We start from the raw sequence: 26,155 nt of genomic DNA, 5'->3' as shown, positions 1-26,155 counted from the left end.
TGTCTTGCCCTTTGTGTTATTAGCTTCTGATAAACCTGCAACAGTGGCATTACAACATTTTATAGCAAAGGTTGTTCAGACGAGGGCCCAAGCTTTTTATGGACTTTGGATGATTTTGTATTTCATTATTACTTTAATCCCGGTATTATAATTATTTTATGTAATTGCAATTCTTACTTATGGTATGTTGAAATGTGTTTAATGTCTATTTTTGTTGCATTGAAAGTGCTGTTTGATGGGGGCGCTGTTGTGCACAAAGCTAATGGCTGCTTGAAGCGCAGTGCTAGGACCCTAACAACATCCTTACGGATATAAATCCTCCCAGGGGCCACCAAATCACTAAAAACATTGTGAAGCTGGCAGAGGAAGGTGCATAGAGGAGAATGATGAAAAACGGTAGCAATCAGTGAAATACCTGTAGAGAAAACCAGCCTGACTCCCCCAGCGGAAACGCGGCGTGGCAAGTAGCCGAGCTTGAGCTCCACAAGAAAACCATGGTGGAGCGGGGCAGAGCCCGGAGGATGGCCAAGTGGAGTAAGGGGCAAGACAGCACCGTAGCATCAGTGGCCTGGCGTGTTGTGGCTGCACCTCCCACTGACATATCGGCATATACTCCTTGAGGGAATGGTGAATGTGGATCACTGCTGGCGAGCCTGGGTGGCCCTACACAGCACTGCCAGACTACCCCAGCAGAGGCGACAGCCCCACGGACCGGGCGGCAGACAGTGAACATCCCCGGCAGTACACAGGGGCCCGTCCCCCCCGCTGCCCAAGTCGGGCCGTGACCCAGTGTGATCAAAAATCCGGAAGACACAAGTGGAACACAGCAGGCTAGTGCTTTCGCTGCGCCAGGGGCGGTGTGGGCTGCTGAAGGCTGGGATCATCGTTGCTGCCTCACCCCCCGCCCCGCGCACGCTCTACGGACAGAGTGAGTCAAGGCAGAGAGCTCCCGAGACCACATTAACCCCGCTGGTTAATTCCCCCGCCACAAATTACAGGGCGGATCCATGAGGACACCCCAGGGGCCTCCTGTGCTCCGATCATTGAGTACACCGGTGGAGGGTGAGGGCCGGTACCCGCACTATAACGGCAAGTAAAACTGATGCTGGGACAAATGCATGCACTGTGAGGTTCTGCCCTGGTCCTAACACTGTCCCAAGAGGAAGGTTGGGACTTTGCCAAACCATGTATTCAAGGTCAGTGCAAGTCCCCATACCCAGAGAGCCCTTGGAAATCAGGCGGCACTCTGCAGTTCTCTGAACCCTCTGTCGGAAAACCTTGGCAGACTTTTGCGTTGGCTGACCCTATATCCAGATAACGCGACCCAGGGGACACCGTGGGTGTATGGCAGGCGTTTAAGCTCCATATGCCGAGGTGAACCGACCTTACTCCTGCCCTGGAGGAGCTGACATACCTCAGAAGGTACATCAAAAGTTTGAAACAAAACGCACGAGGCGCAAGGCCCGCTACCAACGCACCCACCTCTCTGTGATACGACTTCCCATACTGCTGCTGGAGGGAATCTGAATCCCTGCATACATAGGAGCTGACATGGGTCCCCCACTGCAATCAGACATATAAGATAAGGGCATACTGCATGGTCGCCCCGGTTGGCCAGTGGAAACTGGACCCAAGGCTGCACATCGACATTCAAGTGCTGGAAGAATCCTGTCACCACGCCGCATACGCCACAGCCGATCAAAGCCGCATATTGAAACCTGCCCCCAAGTGGTGATCCACAACGCAGCGGAGCCTAAACAATTACAGGGAGTGGCCCCAGATATACGGCTCTGGCGTGTCCGATTCAGCCACTGCAGTAACAACCCCGGGGAAGCCCATATGGTATAACGTCATCAGAACCTATCTAGGCAAGTCGTACGGATTCGGCAGTAAGGGGCACCTGCCACACGAACCAGAAGATCCCAGTCCGTCTTGAGACCATCAAGGCAAAGATATCCCTTATAAACACGAGACGTGCGAGAACACAATCGACTCTGTGACGAGGCTACACCAGATTGGCTGCCACGAGAAGAGGGGTACCTGAGCCAAGAAAACCAGCCCGATGGACTCCTTTGCAGCTTCCACTCTCATGGGTCAATCACAGCACCACCGTCGATGACGGACAGCCATGCCAAGACCTCTGCCGACATCAGGGAGGATCGACTAATGACAATGGTACAAAACGTCTATCTAGCAGTAAATGTCAAGCTAGATGACTTTGTGGCAACAATCTGCTCCCTGAAGGCAAGGGTGGGCAAGGAGAGCGCACGTATTACTGACGCAGCAAACAGGATTAGTACGAACGAAGATACGATAACACAACACAGCCTTAACATTGCACAACTGAAAGGGGAACTCCAAAAAACCCAAAACAAATGTGAGGATCTCGAATCAAGATCCAGAAGAAATAACATCCGGATTGTTGGGATTTCGGAGTCCTTTGGTAAAGGCTCTATGGAACGTCGCATAGAAAACCTCCTGAAAAACCTCCTGGGTGCGGAATCCTTTTCAGACCACTTTCTGGTTGAAAGGGCCCATCGCACCTTGGCGCCGCCGCCCAGACCCAGGGCACTACCCCGTACGATAATAGCATGTCTCCTTAACTACACGATCCTGAGGATGTCCAGGGGAAAAGGTACCCTACAGTACGAGGAAAACAGAGTACATATTTATCCAGACTTTTCGACCAATGTTCAAACACTGAGGAGATCCTATGAACCGGTCAAGAGGCGGCTCAGGTTGTGCCACGTTACCTATGCCCTCATCTTCACGGCTAAGATGGGAATTCACCATGGGGGCAGGGCGCACTTTTTTGAAAATCCTGCGGAAGCCATGGCATATGTTGAGGCTTCCATCCCCATGCCCCTCCCTCCCCTACCCTGAGAACGGGCAGTGGATCAGAACAAGCGACCACAACCAGACGAGGGGAGAAACGGCCCAGCCGACTGAAAGGGCCTTCAAAACTCATATCCTTTACAAAGTTTAATGTCTGAGGGAAGTGAGAGCGGCTCCAACTGTTAGTTGTTAAAGTTGGGGATGTGAGCCTCTGTAGATGGCAGCCATGTGACTGCAACGTGCGACCCTCAGGAGAATTCCACAAGTTATGAGAAATGGGATACATCATTGTGTTGGGGTTGATCGGGCGGGAGGGAGGTGCGGGGGGGACAAGGAATGTTAACCCCTGGCACTAGGCCAGGCCTTTTTTGGGATGTTAAAAGTTCAAAATCAGGGAGTTGTGTTGTAGCGGGAGCAATACTTTGGACGATGACAAGACACAACCCCCAGATCCTCCTTATACAAGAAACACATGCGCTCAACAATGCTAACACCAAATTTCTCCCACGATGGGGGCCCCATAGATATTATACGGAATACTCAGCCCAGTCTAGGGGAGTACTCACGTTGATTTATCCAAAGCTGGGTTTCCGCAACCTCTCCAGCAAGGTAGACACCCAGGGCAGATATGTATTGGTTTGGGGGCCGGTGGCGGCACAACAAATGGTGATAATTAATACCTATGGACCCAACGTCGATGACTCGGACTTCTATTGCACGATATTAGGTATGTTGACCACATCCAGGGACGCACAAGTAATCTGGGGGGTGGATTTCAATACAATACTTGACCTGTCTCTGGATCACTCATCGGCGGCTCCCCGGGCACCTACTAGAGCTGCAATGGTCTTGAAACAGATAATGGAACAAACAGGCACAATAGATATAATGCGCACACTACATCCACAGGAGAAGAGGTTCACTTATTATTCATCCGTACACGATTCACACACTCAGATTATTGGCTTATCAGCTCATCCTTCTCGGATGCGGCATCCTGCTGTGAGATACATCCCTGCACCCTCTCAGACCACTCCCCAATAACACTCACCCTTACTTTACATGACACCGCACCACCAACTAGACGATGGAGAATGCCCTCTGCAATACTTAGTCTCCCACGTGTGTGAGGCACTCCACATTGAAATGGAAGAATTCTTTGAATTGAATGAAGGGTCAATAGGCAGCTACGCTACTCTCTGGGAGGCGTTCAAGATCTTGGTCCGAGGGGTCATCTTAGCTAAATCCCCCAGATTATTGAAATCTGTTAGGAGGGAACTAAGCATAGCCGAAACAAAACTAATTATGCTTCAACTTGAATACAGTACCACGCACAACAAGGAAACTTTATCCGACATACATATAACGCTGAATGAATTTAATAAACTAGCAGACAGGGAAGTCCTATACATGACCACCCCAGTCCGAGCCCGCAGATGGGCGGAAAGCAATAAAGCAGGCAAGTTCTTGGCCAATATGCTAAGGGCTGAGAGATACCATTCCCCCATCCCTAGCATCCAGACGGCTCAAGGGACAATGGTGAACCGAGAACAGGATATCAACACCACATTTGTAGACTTCTACTCCTCCCTATATTCCAACCACGATATGAAATCCAGAGAAGAAACAGCTAGGTACCTGGATGAACTAGATCTGCCAACACTAACACCCGAAACACGCAGTATGCTGGATGTGCCCATCACACTTGAGGAAATTACCAATGCGATAAAAGCGTTAACCTCAGGCAGAGCTCCTGGCACAGATGGCCTGGGAGTTGAACTATACAAAGAATTCCACAACAAATTGGCTCCCGTGCTGCTGAGGATTTGGGAGGAGGCAATGGACAGTGGCACTCTCCCTCAATCTTTGCGTGAGGTGGTTATCACAGTCGCCCTGAACAGGACATGGCCGCCTACAGCCCCCTTTCCTCGATGAACACTGACGCAAAAATCTTTGCCAAAGTACTTGCCACTAGGCTTTTACAATACATGCCCATCCTGGTACACCCAGGCCGGTTTTATCCCCACTCGATCTACGGCTTTGAACCTAAAACTCCTATTTGGTGTGATGGCACAGATCAACCCAGGGGCAAATGCGGCCATTGCAGCCCTGGACACTAAGAAGGCCTTCAATTCGGTCTCCTGTTCATACCTATTCCTGGACCTCAAGCAATTCGGGCTGGGCCAATACTTTAAGTGCGTCCGTCTGCTGTACACAAAACCGACAGCTAGAGTCCGTACCAACAGCACCATGTCGCCCACATTCATGTTAAACAGGGGCACCCGACAAGGTTGCCCTTTCTCTCCCATCCTATTTGCACTCACCATGGAACCTATGGCAGAATACGTGCAGAAGAATCATTCCCACAGAGGGCTTAGGATGACAGGGCCCCCACAGATAATATCCCTATACGCTGATGATACCCTGTTGTATATCCGTAATCCACAGGAGAACCTGGAACCTATCATGGCTGACATACATATATTCTCAGACTACTCTGGATACAAGATCAATGTGTCAAAATCCGAACTGTTCCCATTGACCCCTGGCACTGGTGATTTATCTGGTATAAGCAGGTTTAAATGGGCCCCCACACAGGTCCTCTACCTGGGAATAATGGTATCCAGGGACAAACACACACTCTATATGCAAAACCATGGGGAACTGCTTCAGAATCTAACCGTCAAATTCCAACCATGGGCTAACATCCCCTTGTCCTTATACGGCCAAGTGGCCCTTCTTAAGATGGTAGTACTCCCCAAGCTACTATATTACTTTAATAATATCCCGATCTGGCCCGGAAAGTCCTTCATTGCAAAACTCCAGTCACTAGCCACATCCTTTGTGTGGGGCGGGAAGACAGCTAGATTAGGATGGGCCAAAATGGTGGAACCGTTCACTTGCGGCGGTATCCCGGCCCCCGATTTTGAGCTATATTACTTAACAGCCCTGGCGCAATTTGCAAGACACTGGTTCGACCCAGAGGATACAGCCACACATATCTCCTTAGAGAAACATGCGGCTTTCCCCATTGATATACGATCAGTCATCTTTGGATCTAAATATAAAGACACTTGTGCATTTGACCCAGTAAGCACCACTGCACAAGCATGGTTTACGATATATAAGAGGATTGGACTAGATAGCCCATATAACCCAGAAATCCCCCTATGGAATTTCCCCAATATTGCACCTACATTTGACAGGGCACTTCAGGAATCATGGGACCCGATTCAACTTTTTAAAATGCGTGACATGTTCCCAGGAGGTACATATTGTGAACTTGGAGACTTCGTTGAGGTGGTGGGAGATGGCAAACTCATACGCTTTTAATTTCACCGAATGAAGGCTGCATTTGCCGCTAAATGGCCATCATTTATAACAAAACCCCCAACTCACGATTGTGTAAGAGCCATGATGAATAATAGTGGGCAGAGGAGAGGGGTCTTGATGCTATACTCCTTAGTGCAATCCCATTCCACCTCACGCAACACCATCAAGGAGGTTTGGGAACAGAATTTGGGCATTGAAATAAACAAAACTTTATGGCTCCGATGCTGCCAACTCACTAGAATTGTGTCCATGAATTCTATACTCCGGCTAAACTAACCAAATTTGTGGATGGCTGTTTGGGGAAATGCCTGAAGTGTAATCCATTAAATGTGGATGCCTACCACATGTACTGGGCGTGCCCTTTGATCATGGAATTCTGGGGGGAAGTTGCAGAACTCCTAGAGGAAATCACGTCTATCCCAGCATAACTATCGCCACTAAAATATCTTTTTGGGGTTATTGGTAAGGTGGTAGAAACCACAAGGCGACTGTTTAATATCTCATGTGTTGTTACAAAATGATGTATCTTGAAATGCTGTAAGTCCGCAGGGAGACCTGGTCGAACCGATTTTCTTAAACATTTGTCAATGGTGAATGAGAATGAGGAACAATTTGTGTTGACTGTCCCCGCAACCTGTCTACCGAAGGACATATGGACCCGGTTTCGGCTATTTCTATGTAACATGCTACCCAAAGTAGACACTACGCCCCCAACTACACCATAATCCATCATGTCTCTTGTCATATATCCAAATGTACAATATGATCGTATCTGGTGTGCTTGTGTAATGTCTATGGTATGGCTCTGCTCCAATGTAACTCTCTATGATAAATAAAAGTAAAAAAAAAAAGTGCTGTTTGATGTGAGAGTTAGCAAATCTTCAAGGATGAGTTTTTCATCTGAAATAAACAAAGTTCACTGATGGATTGACCAGCATTTCTTTGGTTTTACAAGGCTTCATAAGGTGAAGGCTGCTGCCAAACAGACTATCCCTACCAGTATTGTCGGGTGAATCAAAAGCCATTTAAAAGTGACAAGCAAGGAGACCCATAAAAGAACCAGTCCCATTCTTCCAGCGGCCATTTAGTAATTTCTGCTTTGCAGACATTTAACCTTCCAGACTGCCAGCTGGGCCTCACTGCATACCTTTGCCAAGTGTTACTGGTAAATTACTTGGGTAAAGAGGATGCTCTGTTCCCCCTTCTTAAGCAGTGTCTCGTTTAAGTATACTTGCAACTTTCCAGCAAACATTTGCTACTTTGTGAGTTCTTCAGTAGTTGCGACACAGTAGGAGGAAAGTAGTTAAAGAAACAAAGGTTTAATGATTTCTGTGATGGATCCAGTCTTGCACAGATCGCTCATCGTCCCTCCCACCCAATTCACTGCATTGCTATAGTGATTACTTGTAACATTTGTTGAATCTCACTGTGTAGACCGTTTTCCCATTTATTGTAGCCTCTTAGGCATGTGCAAAATTGGGTGGGAGTTGGGTGAAGTGGGGTGCGTGTGACTCCATCTATATTCCATGGCATTGCTAACTGTGCTTGGCAATGCAATGCCTTGCGCCAAGCCTGGCTGGATTCTTTCAGACGCTTTGTAAAGATTTCCAAGTGCAATCTCGGCTGGGGCTATTCAAAAGAGGGAAGATTCATATGCACCAGAAAGTACATTCTCAAAGGTAAGCAGTGTAGTCCGTTATTGCATTCTTTTCCATAATTCTTTTCATCTTCGCAAACAGAGCGCATCACCAAGATGATTTACTGTTTCTATTTCAGATTTACTTGTAATGACTTCATAGACTATATATCATTTTTGAATATTAGTTTTATGAAGAAATGTCCCCCGATCGAATACCTTTCACCCCGATCATAACAATGCCGTCCCATATTTTTGGGAGAAGGAACAGGCTGTTTTAAATCTGAATATTCTGTTTAATTTAACATAATCAAAATGAAAGGTGGTCCCCAGACTTTAAATGCTGTGGAAGTAACCTACAATATTTCACACAATTACAGGCAGCATAGTGTCAAAATAAAACACAACCTGCTTGTTATTAAATCACAAATCAATTTGTATAAAAGCATGTCCTAATAACTATTCTAGACACAAATATATGATGTTATCCAATAATAACATTCAAATTACCACCACTTGTCGACATCCCATTTCAAAGAAAACGCAAATTACCTTTTTAATATATAATGCACTTTATTTTCACTGACACCATCGGCAAGTGTTGGCAACATAGAAAAACAGTGGATTCTTATTCTAGTGCTGATTGTAAACTAAATGTTGAGCATTGTTGGTTTCTATTTTAAACATTAACACACACAGCATTGTTATTTTTCATTACTTTGTCTATAGGTTTGGGTTTAGGATTGTAGGGACGTCTGATTCATGGGAAAGGATGCAGAGCAAGACGTCATTTAAAAAAAAAAAATCTAATCTGCATTTTGTGCAAAGCAGTTTGGGAAACACACAGGCAAACGAAATGTGCAATATTTTGCAGCCACTCGAAATTCGCAAAAAGGCCTGAGATGAATATTTCAAGTACCAGAAAATACCCTGCAACTTTTGTTAAAATGGGAAACTGTTTAACCTGAGGAGAAAGATGAACGTAGTTTCAAGAAAGGAAACATTTTTTATGTGGCTGTGTTTTGCAGGAAAAGCTGATGGTGTGCATGGGACCCCATTAAAGGAAGCCAAAACTTAACTTGACATTTGTTTTCTGCGCATGCCTCTTGCCCCAAAATGAGATGTATCAACAGATAGCATTCTTTCTCACCAGAGATTAACTGGTGTTGCCCCTAAAAATAGCAAGCATCAGGACATGACTGTAAATCCTAAACTGGCCTTTATGGGTTGCATCTGTGTCTGGTGGTTTAAAATAATGAACTAATGGGGTGCGCACTAGGACCCCAACCGGCCCATAAAGCTGGGGGTTGCCCAAGAGCACTTTAAGATGAGTAGCAGCACCCGTGAGATGGATGGGGATGCAGATTAATACTCTAGCATCAAATCAATAATGACAACTCAATGGTTTGGCAAAGGGAGTCAGTTTAATGACCGGAACAAAAAATGGGGAGTTCATGAATATCCGCAATCGCTCGATCTTCCTTCTCGCTTTAACTCCAACGAACTTCATAAAAAACACATCATTTATACTAAAATCTCGTCATCACTGACGTGTAACACTTAAAATGTTGCATGCAATTCTATTGGTGATATGAAGGTAACTTTAATATAGGTACTATATCTGTATATGGTAACCGAGTGAGGGGATGGGCTAAACAGTGTCAGGTAAGCCCTTACTTCAAAATGGCTACTGTAGACGTCACTAAAAGTACTTCGTCTCATTGGTTCTCCTACTATAGGACCCTAGATTACTTGGTCCACCATGATTGGGTTGGCAACAACCCCACTCATACTTTTCCACTAGCTTAACAGCATGCAGAATAGCTGGCCAGGTGCAGGGAGCTCGTCTGCACCCCAGCCTTCCTCCAATTATTGCTACAATCAATCATCACCTCAGTGGTCATGTGTCAATAATTTCTTTGTGGTTGGCCTCGAGACTGCATCTCTGTCTGGAAAAGTTCAGATATATGTGCATGGCACATGGCCACGCGTTAGTGTGAAAGTTTCATCCCTTCTCGCTTGGCTGGTCACGTGATTCAGACACTGTGAAATCGTCTTATTCTTCATGTAATTTGTGCATTTGATTTAATTTTGCCAGCCACCTGCCTTCTGTGGCTTATCTTGACCTTTCTGAACAGGATACTCTGTTCTTTGCTTCATTAATTGTATCCACTGTTGGGCTATTTCAGCTGATACAACCTTGGCTTCTTCGCATGACTTGCCTTGATCTGAGTTTTCTCTCTGTCCTTAATTCTCGATTTTCTTGCTGCAAAGCTCTCCTCTTGAGCCCTTAAGTAACCTTTGGTCGGTTCTGCTCTTGTGCATAGTGGAAATATACTTATATAAAGTGCTCCTTTTGAGGTAGATATGTATAGGTGGCGCTTGCCGCAATCTACCTTACTACTAAGCTTAAGCAAGCCTCACAATGTTCTTAGCTTTTTGTGGTTCCATGCGTATGTACACGTGTAAACTAACTGAATATCTTCATCGTGCTCATGGCATAATATTCTGACATTTTGAAATCGTTATTTCACTTTTTAGGTTCATAATGTCCCTTATCCATGGTGTTTTGTCTCTTTTCGTCATTCGCAGGTCGACATATCTTCTATGTGTGAGTCATTCCGGGTTCTTGTGACGTCACCATTCATTATCCTCCAGTATCTTTTTAGCTTCTTCAGGGACTGTGCTCTGACACTCTTAATTTTGTTTCATTTGTCGACGATGTGGCTTTCTCAATGGGTACCTTACTGTCCAGGTTTTCTTAGGCATCGGTACATCAACAGGTGCTGTTCTTTTGATAGGTACTGGACAGAGCCCCACTGCGGCTCTCTGCTGGTTTATTTGCTCATCATATGTCACATATTTCGGCGTGACTGTTCCTAGTACTTCAAAATGGGCGATAGGAGTGCAAATCTTGCTTCGGACCTCCTCTACAGGGGGTTCTGCAGATCTGTGGTCCCTATTCTGATCTTCCAATTCCCAGGACCTCATGAAGGAAGAAAAGTAAGTATCTGTAAAAACCAAGGTTAATCTCGATATCTAACAGACCTGGGAACTGGGGGCAGGACAGGACAGAAGTCGTAAAACCCCCAGGAACTGCAAACTACAAGGGATGTTACCATCTACAGGCCCCCATCATAAATACTTTGCTGCTCTGCATTAACAGCATAGACAACAGATACCAGGCAGAAAAATAACGTTGCCAAATGATATTTTGTATATTTTAAAAAATTCAACATGGGATTCACTGTTTTGCCCAAAATTCTTGAATAGAACCTCATGGAAACTTAGTTCATTTTGTGAAATGTTCAGTTTGAAAAGATCTAGTTAGGGCTACCAGAAGGATTTTCCCAATGTGAGTTGTAATTATACAAATTAGGCACATTCCTATTTTAAGGCATAACAATGGCACATCCCAAGGAATTATATATCCTGATATCCAGAGAGAGGAGCCTGTTATTATGAGATGGTCAAATAAGTTGAATGTACACGCACATATAAGTGATTTAAATGGAAAAATCTATAACTCATTAATTACTCGGCCTATTATGATGAGAATTACATCAATTGATTTTTGTCAGAGAGTAATCTTGGGAGCTTATTATTATTGTGGTCACATAGGTGCAATTTACTGTTTCAGAATAGGATTTGTTTTAATGCAATAAATCCCTGAGATGACATCCCATTAAATGGGAGGGAAACTGGGTTTAGAAGGTACTCCCATCAGACTGCCCCCTTCATTAATATGCCCAATGACTGCATAGAGGTCTGTCTACTGTGATGTCATTTTTGGAACACTGCCCAATCACATACATTGACCAATTAGATGGGGGGGAAAATATACACACCTCATAGAGGTGGAGTTTCTGTTCTATATAGGATTCAACACACACCTATTGGAGAGGACACTGACAGGCTCACTTGCTCACTCACTGACTGATGGAGAGGAAAAAGATTTGATGGCAACAGTAAGTAGAAGGATGTATTGCTCTCATTTTGGCCTGATTGATGGATTATTAGCAGAGACTGTAAGTGAGGCCTATCAGGATTTACATCCCCAGACAGGAGACAGGCGAGGGAGGAAAGCTGATCACATCTGCCTACCTGTTCCCAGAGGGAGAGAATTGAACCATTCCTTAAGAGGGTGCCTACCTGTCTGTAATTAATTTAAACAAAATTAATCCCAAAGGGATAGATACTAAAAAGGGAATTAGATTGTATCCTGGCTCTGTTCTTTGTTCGTACTGAGAGGTGGGAATGCACAAATTGTTGTGCATCCCGAGAAGTAGGGGAGCATTTCAGAAGTGTATGCACTTCTGGAAAACAATGTTATTTCGGGATTAGGTCCCATTGCATGTCTACAGTGAGATCCCCCTCACTCTTTCTCTGTGTAATGACATCTAGCATGAAAGAATTAACGGGGAGTTAAATGGACATCTCACTATGTGCATACCTAGAAAAAGAAGATAATTGAAGTAATTGCTGGGTATACTATCAAGCAGAATCTTTTGTTATTAATGTGGGATGGCTCAAGATAAAAGGGAGCAGGTGATAATTTGCTGTCCATTTCTTCACGCTGTTTATTGTGCATTGGAAGTGAGAGAAGTATGGTTTTACCCGATAATTGAATAGAAACATCACTGAAGGGAATCTAGCCAGCATACTGCTGAACATGCATTTTCTTTTCTACAAGCCTTTCACATACCCGAAGGTCCAGTAGTTAGTGAGAATTGGAACTCTGACCTGTCTATTGAGTAAAAGGGGGATGGTATATGTTTGCAATAAAGGGGAAGTAGAGAGAATTGGATAGGCTGGGACGTTTTGAATATGTTTCTATATCTGAAGCATTGAAAATTGAGATTTCGGGGGTGTTAACTATATTTTTTAGTGGTATTGGAATTTCATGGAACAATACATTGTGCATCGTTAAATTGATTTAATTATCTCTGTTTTGTTGATAAATAGGCCTTCTGTGCAACCCTGTGTGTTTCAATTGCTGCAAATCTGTGAATCACAGCATACACCATGTTAGCAAATCCACATATAAATTGCCCCCGTTAAAACATGAGATTATGTAATTTTTGGCTACTGTCTGGGAGTAAGGCTACAAGTAATCAACATTTTGGGACCTCCTATTTTAAGTCCACTTCCACAAAGTTTCCATTACAGGCCCAGTCCCCATTTAATTGCATAGTTTTTAATTGGTATCAGGAATTTGTCACAAATAGCCTCAAATCTTAAAACAAACAGAGTAGATTTAAAGTGGTTTATTGGTTTTTATCAACTTGTCTGGCAAGGCTGGGACGGTAGAAACTAAAGGGCTCCCTATGGCTTTCTCTACCTCTTTGCGCTCCATTCACCCTAGAAAATGCATCTCTAACCCCCAGAATGTCTCCAATGTACTCTAGAGCAAGTTAATCCCTACTATCCAAATCTTTCTAATCTTGCTGGGGAAACCTAAAGGACTCCCTTTTTTTATCTATCTCGCTCCGGGACTTTCTAAGGGATACTTGTGGTCTTTTGGACTGCCCAGTGCTACAAGGGTTTTTCTTCCAGTCTCTAACCTTCTCGCCAGCGCTCTAGCTTTCTATCTTTCCCTCTATCTCTATCCCCACTCTCCTAACTCCATGAGGTTCCAAGTTTCTCTCTCTCTCTCGTCCTCTACATGTACCACTTTTTTTTACTCCCACTTCTCTCCCTCCCCCTCCATCTGCTACCCTCTCCTTCTCTTCTCCCCTCTCTTCCACCACCTTGCACTACTTGCACCTCTGTCCTCCCCCCCACCGCCATTTCTTTCCTCTTCATCGACACTCTCTCTACCGGCACCCTCTCCTCACAGCCCTCCCTCCCCTCAGTCTTCCCTCCCTCATGCTAACCCCGGTCTACTTCTATATCTTCTGATCTTAGACACTCTCCTCCTGTTTCTTCCCACTGGCTTCCTCCTCCTTTCCGCCACCACTCCTCCTGCTACCTTTCAACTTAAAGAGTTCTTCTTTCTCTTCTCTCCAACCATACTCTCCTCCTAGACCGTGACTCTCCTTCTTCCCAAGACAGATATCCAGTCCAGTCTCCTCCGATCTGCTCTTTGACTTGACATTGTTCTTCTTTATCTCCCAGTTAATACCTTTTTCACCGTGCTCTCAGATGGTATCTCCCTCCTACTTCTCTCTAACAATTTTAATATTTCCGTCTGCCTTACTGATCAGAACTCCCCCTCTTCACCACAAAACATATCTTATATTGTCACCTTCTAGTATATACCTCCCACCTGTCCAATATCTCTTCTTTTTCCACGTGGCGCTCCTAATTTCCCTCTCCAACCACTCTTTCTCTGCTCCAAAAGAATGCCTCTATAGGTTTCTAATAAACTAGATTCTCCTTCCTGCTCCAAAATACGTCTACTTACCCACACTTTTGCACCATTCCCATTCCCATACGCCAGTGTCTCTTCCTTCCCGATCTCTTCCATTATGCTCGCCAGGACAGTGGTATGCTGCTCCCCTGCCAGCTATCCCAAGGCCTGATGCACTGACTCACTGAGCTGGCTGCCTTTTTAAAGGCTGGTCGCTCCTCCCCTTCCCTTCGAGTTATAGTTTGCGTTTGGTTAGTATGGGCTGGCTTTCCTGTGATAAGACTGTTGGATTTGGATAATGTGGGCTAGAGGGACAAGGGTCTGAGGCTATTTCATGACCTGATGTCATTTTGAAAAATGTGCAATGGGTCTGGCCATATGGGTTTTCTTGCTGTCCCCTCCCCAAAGCTCTGCTGACATACCCTGTTGTGTGATGTCTGTCTCGGTTTCCTCAACGTGTACTTTATAATCCAGGTAAACTGTGAAATGACAGAATGTTTGTGTTGATGGGAATTTGCAACATTGTAATACCCATGCCACTAGAAAGAGCAAGAGAGCATTGTCTGTTTGTATCCTCGTGTGGTGAATACACATCTATTTCTGGACCTTAGATGTGTTTTCCCAGTGGGTCTTTGTAACCATGGAAGTCACGTGAACACTGCAAGTTAAAGGGAATACTTTGATGTTCTAGGTATCAGTGCGGGAGGATGTACTGCATCTAGACACTCTTTAGTGAACTCAGGAACCTGCAACTCTGTTTCCTTGAAGGGAACGCGTTTGATTTACTGTCAGGCATTTGGGTCTGGTGTTAGGAGTTGGAGGCACCTCCATCCTATTTGATAGTCTTTCTATGTCCCCCCCGGCCTAGGGAGTTGTCCTGTGACTGTCCCCTGCCTAAATTCAAGGGACTTTGTCGCAATTGCTGTTAGTGATCCTTCTGTCTCATGTACATCGTCCTGTAAATATAATTTAGCACCACTAAAGCAAAATAACATAAAAATGCAATTTAAAAAAATTATCTTAATAATAATCAGTGCAGTATTAGATAAAAGCAAGGACTTTCATCCTAGATTTCTACAGAGTGCTGACTTGCAATTTGTAGATTAACTGTATTTTGATGGTTTACCTCCATACTGTATTGGAAACCATGTAGTTGTATTTAAAATGGCTTCCTTTACATGTATTTTAGTAATTTAATAGCTTTTGGGTTTAGAATGTTTTTCAAAATAATTTTCCTGCAACACCATGTTTAACTCCACTCACTCGATTGTGAAGGGGCACCCTTTGTTGCTACATTGATCATGTCACAGGAAATACTGTTACAGTACTGAGCATTTATTATGTACTTTTAATGCCTAAACTCTCCCTTTTATTATTCCAGGGCAGGGAAAGAACAGACGACAAAGTATGCTCTTTTAGGACATTCAGATCACGGCCCACGTCCATCTTCCAGCCTATAACTATGACCTGCGGGCAGCTGCTACTACTGGTGTGCTTGGACTATCGGATCACCTGCCCTCTACGATTCAAAGTGGAGTTTTCTTATCCAAGACCTGTGGATGACGATTTTTTATAATGGTTGTCACAGTGTGACACATTTTGTACAGTGGGTTTTAAGGTCTGCCCCTTCCCTAGAGTCAGAGGGGTATGGACTGTCTATGCTGATGTAGCTGGAAGTTCTTTTTGTGCAGGACTGAGAGACATAGAGCATTATTTATTGTGGGACTCACTGCTACTAAATAAGTACTGTTTGTATATTTAACACAGAAACCTATCAGAAGCACCAAGGCACTGCAGTGGTTTGATAGTATGTGAATGCATTGGTTTCTCCCAAGGAACGGTTTTATCATTATTTTCCAAACGATATTGCAATGTTTCCCAGAATGCAAACTTTTGCTTTGTTCAACTGACCAAGCAAGTGGATCATTATGAATACTATTCGCTCATGGTGCAGACTTATTTTTCAAATTACGATGAAAAGTGTGATTTTTCGCACATTCAGGATTAAAAACGCAAATTGCTCCGATAATTATTTAGGCAGCAGTCCACGCTGACAAAACAAAATGGCTGCCGACAAATCCAATAGTAAATTATGTTTACAACTGCTCTATTATCTTTGTTGTTTCTGGAACCTGAATTCTTTCAGTTTACCTAGGTCACCGTCTGACATTTTTCTATCCTAAATTATGGTTTATATTATTTGTTTTATGGTGATGGGCGTCATGTTGGCGCTTAACAAGGCACCCGAATATATAGATATAGGGGAAGGTAGGGCAGATTAGATCACAGACCTTTAACATGTACATTTAACATCTGCTAATATATTCTGCCTTGCTGAGCCACGAGTCACACCTACCTTACCCAGATGCTATTTGAAACATTCACACCTTGTTTAAATAGCCTTTAAGGTAGGGGCTTACATTTTACTAAAAGATTCTCACAAAAATATTTCATAACCGCTACGCCTGGCGGTACATGGCACCATTACATAATGGTGTATTCTTGTAGTTGTGTAATGTATTTTTGTAAAAAAAATTCTCAGATATGTTCAATTGCTGTTTACAAATGAGTTATAAATATTTCTTTGGTCCATCTGAGCACTGTTACCGTTTAGCAGATTGATGTTTTTGGCAGTGTGGCTATTTTGTTGAGATGCTTTGGTACATAGTGTTTTGACATTGCCGTGCAGTATCCTCTATTACTACTACTGGGCATGAGGGCATTTTCACCCCATTGTGTAGTTCAGCTAAATCACTGTCGTCATATGTTTGAATTATTGGCTGATTGACCAAAATATGCACAGTCTATTTATATTTGTAAGGTTTTGTTTCTCTTTAAATAAGACCTACATTAAAAATGTTGTGAGTGTCCATTATTTTGAACTGGGAACATTAGACCATATCATCCATGAGATGAACCATTGTGAAGGCAGAGGAGTGGTCGCAGGCAGGGAAGATTGGACATCATAGTTTTACTTGGGACATAGGGGACAACAGAATAGTGGAATAAGTGTATATGACACGGGGACTTTGAGGAAGACTGTATTTACTGTCACAACATCAAGAACAAAATAGTGGTATAAATGTCCACTATCAGAAAAGTTAGCGACAGTATAATATTTATTAAGTGGAATATATTTATAGTGGTTGCATAACTTCTTCACATTGCCTATAGTACGAGGAGCCATTTAAAGAAACATAACGGTATGGTTTTTTCTTGAAAGTCAAGAATTAAATATTTATGCTTTTGTGTAAAAGCAATGGCTCATTTATAACAGCAGTCCATTTGAACAGGAAACCAGAGTTACAAACATCTGCAGTGATGTGTGTATGGGTCAGATCAACAATGCTATGAAGTGTATTGGCTATTGGGTTCAGTTCCTAGATTTCCATCATGTTGACTATTGCTGAGCCCTTTTTTGCAATCAATTATTCATGCATTTCATGAAAAAACTTACTAGACATGATTCAGAACTACTTTCCTTGCCATGTAGCAGATACTGTATGTGACACTCTTATCATCTGAAACTCCCTTTAGGTCTTATATCCTAGTCATCTTTCACATATGTTCTCCGTTATATACCTTCAAGATAAAAAAAAACCTTCCATGTGTACTTTGGGGCTCTGTCCACTTAGGGTTTGTAACTTTAATTCATTCTTCTCATCTTTTTTAAATTGTTATGGTTCCTATGTCGAATTGTATTTTTAATTTTCCTTTCATTGAAAATTCATCATAAATGGACTTCCATTATGGGTACAGAGGTGCAAAATGTGAAGCTACGTTTTCACTACAATGAGAGAGAGTGCATGACATTGGATGTCAAAATAACAATGCCGCCTCGGCTGCTACATTTTGCCTAATATGTGCATGAGATGTTAATCCCTTTTTCCGAGAACTTAGTTTGGAATTATAGGGTTACTGGTTGATACAAAACTATCGATTGTATATCACACCAAGGCCACTGTCAAACACATGTTTTACTTTCGCAAGGCACTACCGTATGCTCTCTCTTCGTGACAGAGCTATTGTATCCTACACTGTTTATTTCTTCGGTGAATTCCTAAGTTGACTCTGGGAATGTTTCGATTCAAGAGTTTCCAATAAATCTACATTCAGTGCTTGCAGATTGTTTACACTACCACTGCATGCCACTTGGCCTGATTTAATGTGAAATGCTGTGATTTTGATTTCTTTTGTATGGTGCCCTATGATAAGTGTCGGAGTTGCTCAGTGCTTCTAAACAGAAGCCTTCTGTACCTTTGAAGAGTTAACACGTAATTAAGAGAGGTGATAAACATGAAGTGTATCCAGATTACATTTAAAGGACCACATTTACAGTCCTCTGTGTGAGGGGACAGAAATGTGAGGCAGACACGAAAGTAAAGATTTTCAAGAGTTTGCCTTTAGTTAAACAATAACGGATGAGAAAAACACCTATCTTGACCTATCCTAACAATAATGTCCCTACCTGGCAAACTAAACTAAAGAAGAATGACCGAGTGTCCAAAGAGTCTCTGACCCTCACACTAATACAACAACAAAATGATACAAGGAATACTTGGCAATCTTCAATTCACCACCCCACTGCAAAAATTAAAACATATAAGTTTCCAAAGAGTACTCCTTGAGACCAGGCATGTACTCCCTTCCTCTGGCTCACTGAAGGAACACTCATAGTTCTGATTCAACGAGCACACTGAGGTATGGGCCTGTTGCGTGGTATAAACATTTAATAAAAATAACCAAGTTTGATTTAGTCCAACACAAAAGGTCCTTTTCTTCCAATACAGCCTTTCCTTGATTAAATAAATCTCTTTCACAAATACTTGTTCCCAAAAAGCAGATCACTTGTTGTTCTTCACAATATCTATCTTGGTAAGGCAAAATGGCCTTCTCACAACACACTTGTACCATTTTAAAGCAATTGATATATTCCACGATATCCTTCTTGACAAGACCAATACCTTTCTCCCCAAACAACAGTTCATCAATCAAGGAAACTGTTCTCTTCAAGATATAGAGCAATTATTAACATATTCCACTTCTTCCAACTGAATTCTTTTATCAGGATAGCAATCAACAACTTCTTTTAAAGCAACAGTTTGTAAAGAAATAATAGTAGTGGTTACACTTTCTTTCTGCCACCCTTTTTGCCACAAATAGTGTTTCAAAATCTCAGCTTCTTTCCTGGTCCACCTGCCTGCCAGGACTAACTACTAGTGATCCCTTTCTTGGTTTACTCGCCTACCAGGATAAAAACTCCTACAACTACACTTTTTCAAAGTGGCAATATTTGCTCCAAGACTCTCCACACCAGCATCACATGTGAGGAGAACTGAACAATGGCTGCCTCTTTTTATAGTCTCTTAACAATATGAGTTACAGGTTTCCCCCAATATATATCCCAAAGAGGAATTGCACCTTTATTGCTTCTGTACAGCCTCTTGGCTGTGGCAATGTGGGTTATAGGTTTCCCCTAATTGGTATCCCACAGAAGAGGACTATGCGCTGGTTTCTTCTGTGCTGCTTCTGTACAGCCTCTTGACAATGCGGATTGTAGGCTTCCCATAATTGGTCTGCCATAAAAGAGAAATTACGCCCTGGTCTCTTCCGTATGACTTTTTGTTCGGTATTCAAAATGATCATTTGTTATCAAATGGTCTACTTGGAGCGCCTCAGTGTCCCCTCTGGGTTTAGGCCAACTCACCAGTCTCACTTGGCGTCTCCGCTTCTTAATTCCTCCTGTGGTCGCCTCAATGGGAGCATATCTCCTCTTCAGCTGCCCTTCCTTTGCTGATGCTGCTTCCTGCTCCGAACACTCTGCACATTCTTATGGCTGCCCGTTTCGCATTAACACCATCTGGGCTTCCTGCTGCTTTCACAGCAATCCCAGCACTCTGGTCTTCAGCTACGACATTCACACCATCTCTCAGCTGCAATTCATTTGTTCATTTAAATGTCCCGCTCAAGTGTTTTCCTTTACAGCAACTAGACGGCTCATTCTGGTTAGTTGCCGTTTGGATCCTTACTAACTCTGAGCTCCTCTTCCTCGTCCCAGTAAAACGGGCCTCCTGGGTCTTGATGTCCCTGGTGGTTTTAACCGTTTGGTACGTATTAAGTTTAGATTGTTTTGAAAACTGAGAGTTGCCAGAGTTAGGAAATGTCAAGAGGGTTTGTGTTCTTTCATTGGGATTAGGACCTCCATTTGAGATGGTCTCATGACAATTAGAGGGTGTTCTAGCTAAGTCCTGAACTCTCAAGGTGCACCATTTAGTCTGATTAGATGACTTGCCAAAACATCTTCTCTGTGTATTTTCATGGGCAGGAATTGAACAATAACAGGCCATTAGTTATCTGGGGATTATAAGATTCTCATCCTCAGTAAAGGATGAATACTGTGTCCCTCCTAAAGGAGTCGCCACCCCCCCCCCGCCGACAGCCATCTCTTCCCATGTGATCCTCCCTCCTGATACCACCACCAGGGTTAGGATTAGGTAGCGGCTGCCATCCCCTGGCCACATGGTAGGATATCTTATGCTGGGGATCAGTGATGACTCTACAGGATTCATCACATCTGTCTGATCCATAGGTGACAGTGAAATCAGTGTCCCAAATATTATTTGTGTTCCGGATAGTCCCATTTTATGACTGGCTGACAGAATGGAGTTATATTTCATGCAGCCTCCGTTTTTGCTCCATGCTTTTGGAACTCACAACTAGGGAGCATTTGTTCGATAGCAATCTTGCTCACCTTCAATGTTTTGCAATCTTTCCACCCTTCACTTCCGTTAACCTGTTTCAAATACTTGGTCATCTGTTAACTATATCAGACTGCACTAAATCAGATTGCTCTCGGAAAAGTCTTTACATTTGGGGCAATGTTAATCAAAAGATTACTCAGAATCCTATTTTCCCTATTGTTATGGGCCTGTGTAGATTTTCTTGGTAGCCTTGCTCGGGAAAAGAGCAATCTTGTTTGGTTCGGCCACCTTAAGAAGCTTCAGGTGCTAGAGCAGGTTTGACATAATTTGGTGAAATCACCATTGCGCCGGGAGTAAGGGACTGCTTTGGGCTTTAAAACAACACTGTCTGTTGTTTGCCATTTGGCTAAATAATGTACGTGCCTTTGAACTGCATAAATTCTAGTGCTGCTCCTTTTCATTCTTAGCCATTGTACTTAAGAAAAATATGGCATGCAGCGCTTAATTTCATAACCATTCTTCTGATGGATTCCTTCCTCCCACATATGCCCCATCTTAGATATACCTTCTCCAGCACCAGCTGTCTTCTGAAACCTTTTCAGGCACCAAGGGGCACAGCACAGCTCTGCATCAGCTCCACTCAGCACTGGTGTATGCCCAGATGATAAACCTGACGACCGGGCTAATATATATGGAGCCACGCGGGCCACTTGATTGCATTTCTTTTTTGATGGGCACTCATTTTGCGGCTTCCACTGCATTTGGTTTAGCTACCTAGCTTTGACTGTGACCTGCTTCATGCCCTAAAAGACTCAAAGCAAATGTCTGTGCTGTATGCCCACGAGGTGTGTCATCATCTTGGGGATGATCACAACACAGAGGATTGTGGATCCTGTGAATCCATGCATCCTAAGGAACTGAAGGAGCGTGCCACTTCATCTACTTCCACAAGGGAGGTAAAAGGACGCTGTTGAAGTATCGTTTGGTGGATCGTTTCTAAAAGTGTCCCGATCCCTTGGAGATGTTCAGGAAGTAAAGGCTCCAAAAGTCCCGCTTCTTACACTGTAACGCCAGAAATCTCTCTTCTTGTTCCTCCCTGAGAAAATGGACCCCTGCTACCCTGATGAGATCTAAGGGGAGTTATCATGGTCCAAGGTACCTTGCCCCGCTAAATCTTCTTCACCAAGATTGTGGGAAGAATTAATTCTCAAGATGCTTGACATCTTTGCCCGGGGCCTGACACTGTCTGCTTCATCCTCAGTGCTGGTGTTGAAGCTAGGTCCCATCATGCTTGTGCAAGCTGGCAAAGCCACCTCTTTGGCACACCACAGCATGCTTGCTGGCTCATTTCCAGTTGCTCCTTTTGAGACTGCTCCACTCCCACTCTGCTCAGCTCTGCGTTCTGGTGTGGAAACATCAGTGCTGTCTATGGTGCAGTCACCCTACAGCAATACACTGTAGCTTCACAGAGTGAGTTCTTTTCAAAGATGGGTCAGAGGTTTGCTTATGGGTTGCAGCCCCTACATTTCAATGAGTGGCAGGATTTTCCTGAGGAGTTTTACAATCAGAAAGCTGACCTAGCTGTCCTGGCTCCCCCCTACGGTAAAGCTCATGCCTCTTTCCAGAAGACTATTTCTATGGTGGTTGAGTCTTTTGGGGTGGCTGCATCCTTCAGACCAGTAGCTCGGTTTGAGGTTACACATATCTTTGGAGATGGCCCTCTGAAAGAGAGATTTCTTCCTTTCAACCGTTCTATGGCTACGCCTGAAATAGGGGTGTGGCAAATGTCTGATTCAGTTCATTTAGTGGAACATATTGCCAAGGACCACAGGCCATCTCTATCTGATCCAGGGGTTTGGTCCACTCCCCTATGCCTGAGAGCCCCTAGTAGTTAAGACCTCCACTATAGTGTTGATGTCACCTGCCTTTCCTTCCCTCTTCCAGATAGGGAGAGAAAAAACCTGGATGCGTGGGCCTCCAAGTCTTTCAGTCAGTGATGGCCTTGAGCACTACTAATGCCACCTGCCCTCTGGTGAAGTGCACCCACAGATTGTGCAGCTTAATCTCTGAAGAAGCCACCAATCTGCCTACCTATGAGATGAAAGATGGGTTCACCTCTCTAGTGGAAGTTGGGAAAGAGGCTCACTCACTCCAGTTCTTTGGAACAGTCCTTGCTGGACACCTGCTTGGCAGGACCTTTCCTCCAGAGCAGCAAGTTACAAACCCCTTCCAGATGGTGAACATCTTTCAGTATCAGAGTTTGGTCCCCGCTTATGTCTTTCTGCATCTTCTTGTCCTCATGGCCTTCCTCCTGCGCTCTGCTGGTGCCACAGGCTCAGTTCCAAACATGGTCACCCCAATAGCTGCTTCGAAGCCAGGGGTATCAGTTTCAGGGCAGCATGTATTTGGTCTCCAGCAAAAAGCCTCTGGACATGTTTTGATGGACCCAGAGGCAGATGGACCCAGAGGCAATATTAGCTGAGTGGGGATTCTCTCTGGCAACCCTGGCCTCAGCAGACCATAATGACAGATGCATCCCTCTGTGGTTGGGGTGGCCCTCTTGGGGATCTGATGGTGAGCAGTCTTTGGTCTGTGACTGAGACTCTGGAACACATTAACCTGCTAGAACTATTGGACATCATGCTGGCCTGGTGGCTTTCCTTGACGTGAGCATTTGTGTACTAGTTTTAACGTAAAAGTGGCCATGCTCTACCACACCAAGGTTGCTGCCTCCATGCCTGGAAGTGATGCAGCTGTTGTTCTGACCTCTGGAGAACAATGTAACCCTCTCAGCTGCCCATCTTGAGGGACCAGAGAGCGTGGTTACAGATACCTTGAGCAGGCAGACGTCCACTTCCCAGGAATAGGAGATCTGCCAAGATTGTCGTCCTTTCGGTGACTTCTCAAGTGTATCTCTTCACCTCCTGTGTAAACAGAAAGTGTTAGTTGTTCTGCTCCAAAGAAAGTCCATCGCGATCAGCCTGAGGGGACGCATTGTCAAGTGGAACTTTGATCTTGTCTATGCATTCCCACATATTCCTGTCATCTTGCTGGTTCTTCAGAGACTGCAAAGGTTTCGTTTCTTCCTGATCCCGATCGCCCCAGACTGTGCCTGCAGGCTGGGCTCCCCAGACGGTCTGGACATACCCATTTGTCCTCTTTGGTGCCTCCTGGTGATGGTGGATCTGTTATCCCATTCTGGTAGTCTGGTCTTCCAACTGAATCCTGGCAGCCTCAACGTTCATGCTTGGTTGCTGAGAGGCTGAGATGTAAGTAGTGGGTGCTGCCCCACAAGATCCTGGATGCACTGCTTTCTTCTAGGAGGACCACCACTAAGTCCATCTATTCTTGAGTGGGAATGTAGTAAAGGTTTTCGGTTCGGTGCCAGGAGCAGAGCTGGACCCTTTAGCCCTCAAACCTCTCTGGTGCTTCATTTTCTACTTTCCTTGGCCCAGCAGCAGCTACAAATTGGTTCTATGAAGGAATACCTGACTGCTATTCTAGTCTTTAAGAGGATCCCTCGAGCAGAGCTTGTTCTTCAGTATCCTTGCTGTTCTGTAGCTTTTGCAGATTTTTTCTAATCGGATTCATTCACGCTAGATTATTGTTCCTATGTAGGATTTTAGTTTTGTTCTTTGCTTTCTTATATTGGCTCAGTTTGAGCATTTGCATTCTCATATTATTAAGATTTGTCACCTTAAAAATGTTCCTAGTTGCCATCACCTTCAAGCCTTATCTTTTAAAGTTTGCTTGCTTGTTTTCTCCTAGGAGAAAGTTACTCTATGGGTTGGACGGACTTTACTTCCCAACATTGTGTCAGATTTCCATCTACTTCAGAAGATCAATCTTTCTGCTTTCTTCCCTCTGACTCACCCTTCTAAGACAGACGAGCGCTTTCATCATCTAGACCCCAAGAGGGATCTCACTTGTTACCTCTTTAAGAGGAAGGGCTTCAGAAAGGAAGATCGGCTCTTTGAGTTAAACTGGTGGCTGTGCGGGCAAGGTTGTCACCAAGCAGACCCTGCTCAGATAGATTGTCTTCTGTATTTTAGGTGCTATGAATTGGCTGGGAAAGAAGTGCCAGATGGGATGGCTTCAGGGCCCATTTGACCAGGGATCTGGTGGCCACCTCTCTTTACAGGGGGTTATTCCTGTGTTGAACCTCTCTCAGGTAGCTATGTGGCCCTCCCCGCACCTGTTTACCAAGCATTATTGTCTGAAGTCATTGACTGGATGCTAGTTGTGGATGAGCGGTCATCCAGAGATTCCTAATGTAGGTGATCTTTCTAGCTCTTCTCTTTTGTATTGCAATGTAAGTCTATCTAAGTTGAGGCATCTGTTTGAGAACAGAATTCATTAGAGCAACACATTGCCACTCTGTAATGTTCTTTCTTCTGCCTCCTTGTTCTCTCAATCTTCCCCTCAAGCACCTGCGTTTCTGTGTTCTGTATGCCCCATAGCTGCTGAGTGCTAGCGAAAAAGACAGAACTGAGGTCATGAAGCACGGCTGGCTGTATGAATACTGGCCCCAATGTCCTGTCCAGAACCTGAGTCTGCAAAGTGCCGGGTGAAGCCAACAGGTAGTCACGCTACACCCCTTGGTGGCCGAAAAAGATTCCGAGGACCGATGGCACTGAAGAAGGCATGACGATATATCTAAAATGAGGAATCTGAGTTAGGAAGGGTTCATCCATCAGAAACAACATTAGTAATTAGTCATTTTGGGGCAATCACTTTTCAGGATTAGCTGTGAAAGTTTCCTTACTTCCAGCTCAGTCCTCCTCTTGCTGCTCGCCCCTCTTCTCTCTATCTTACCCTTTATCTGTCATCATATCAAATGTGACTCCAAGCCTATCTCCAAATGATATTGGCCCCCAACCCCACTCCACGCACTTTGAAGCAATATCAAATTGCAGTGTAGCATGTTACAAAATTCATAAATAAATAACTAAAAAGTTCTCATTGTGAACTTACTAGGCAATATGATCCCCTCCATCTGTATCCTGGCAAGAGGAGAAAGTCGATAGATTATATAGTATCAAATTTGATGATCTAGCAGGCAAGGATGTACACTTGGCTTTGTGCTTGGAATATGCTACTCATAAAATACTACAGATTAAAAAGAACATTTGAGCAAAATGACTAATGCAACTTGAATCAAGCTTCAAGTTGTTAGATAGCACTATTTTGTTTTTCAGTGATAAAAACTATTGTAACTGAAGTATAATGATAAAATAGGCACAAACATTTCAAGGAACCTGGGTTGATTAACTCACAGGAAGATGCATGTTGATCTTT

At 44.0% G+C, this 26,155-nt stretch overlaps 1 protein-coding gene across 2 annotated transcripts in view; it reads left to right on the top strand.

Moving 5' to 3' along the window:
• Window positions 1-18,277, top strand: part of CDK17 (cyclin dependent kinase 17) — a 1,505,117-nt gene extending 1,486,840 nt beyond the window's left edge. Inside the window, exon 18 of one of the 2 annotated variants that reach the window (XM_069629414.1) lies at window positions 15,538-18,277. In XM_069629414.1, coding sequence (XP_069485515.1) covers window positions 15,538-15,575 — 38 coding nt within the window. In that variant the 3' untranslated portion in view covers window positions 15,576-18,277. The remainder of the gene's footprint in view (window positions 1-15,537) is intronic. The other variant, XM_069629415.1, reaches the window with a different exon arrangement.
• Window positions 18,278-26,155: the final 7,878 nt, after the last annotated feature.

The sequence above is a fragment of the Ambystoma mexicanum genome, chromosome 12 (assembly GCF_040938575.1).
Source record: "Ambystoma mexicanum isolate Mex_15411 chromosome 12, UKY_AmexF1_1, whole genome shotgun sequence".
NCBI lineage: Eukaryota > Metazoa > Chordata > Amphibia > Caudata > Ambystomatidae > Ambystoma > Ambystoma mexicanum.
The sequence above is the reverse complement of the archived record's forward strand: the minus strand, read 5'-3'. Positions and strand labels throughout refer to the sequence as shown.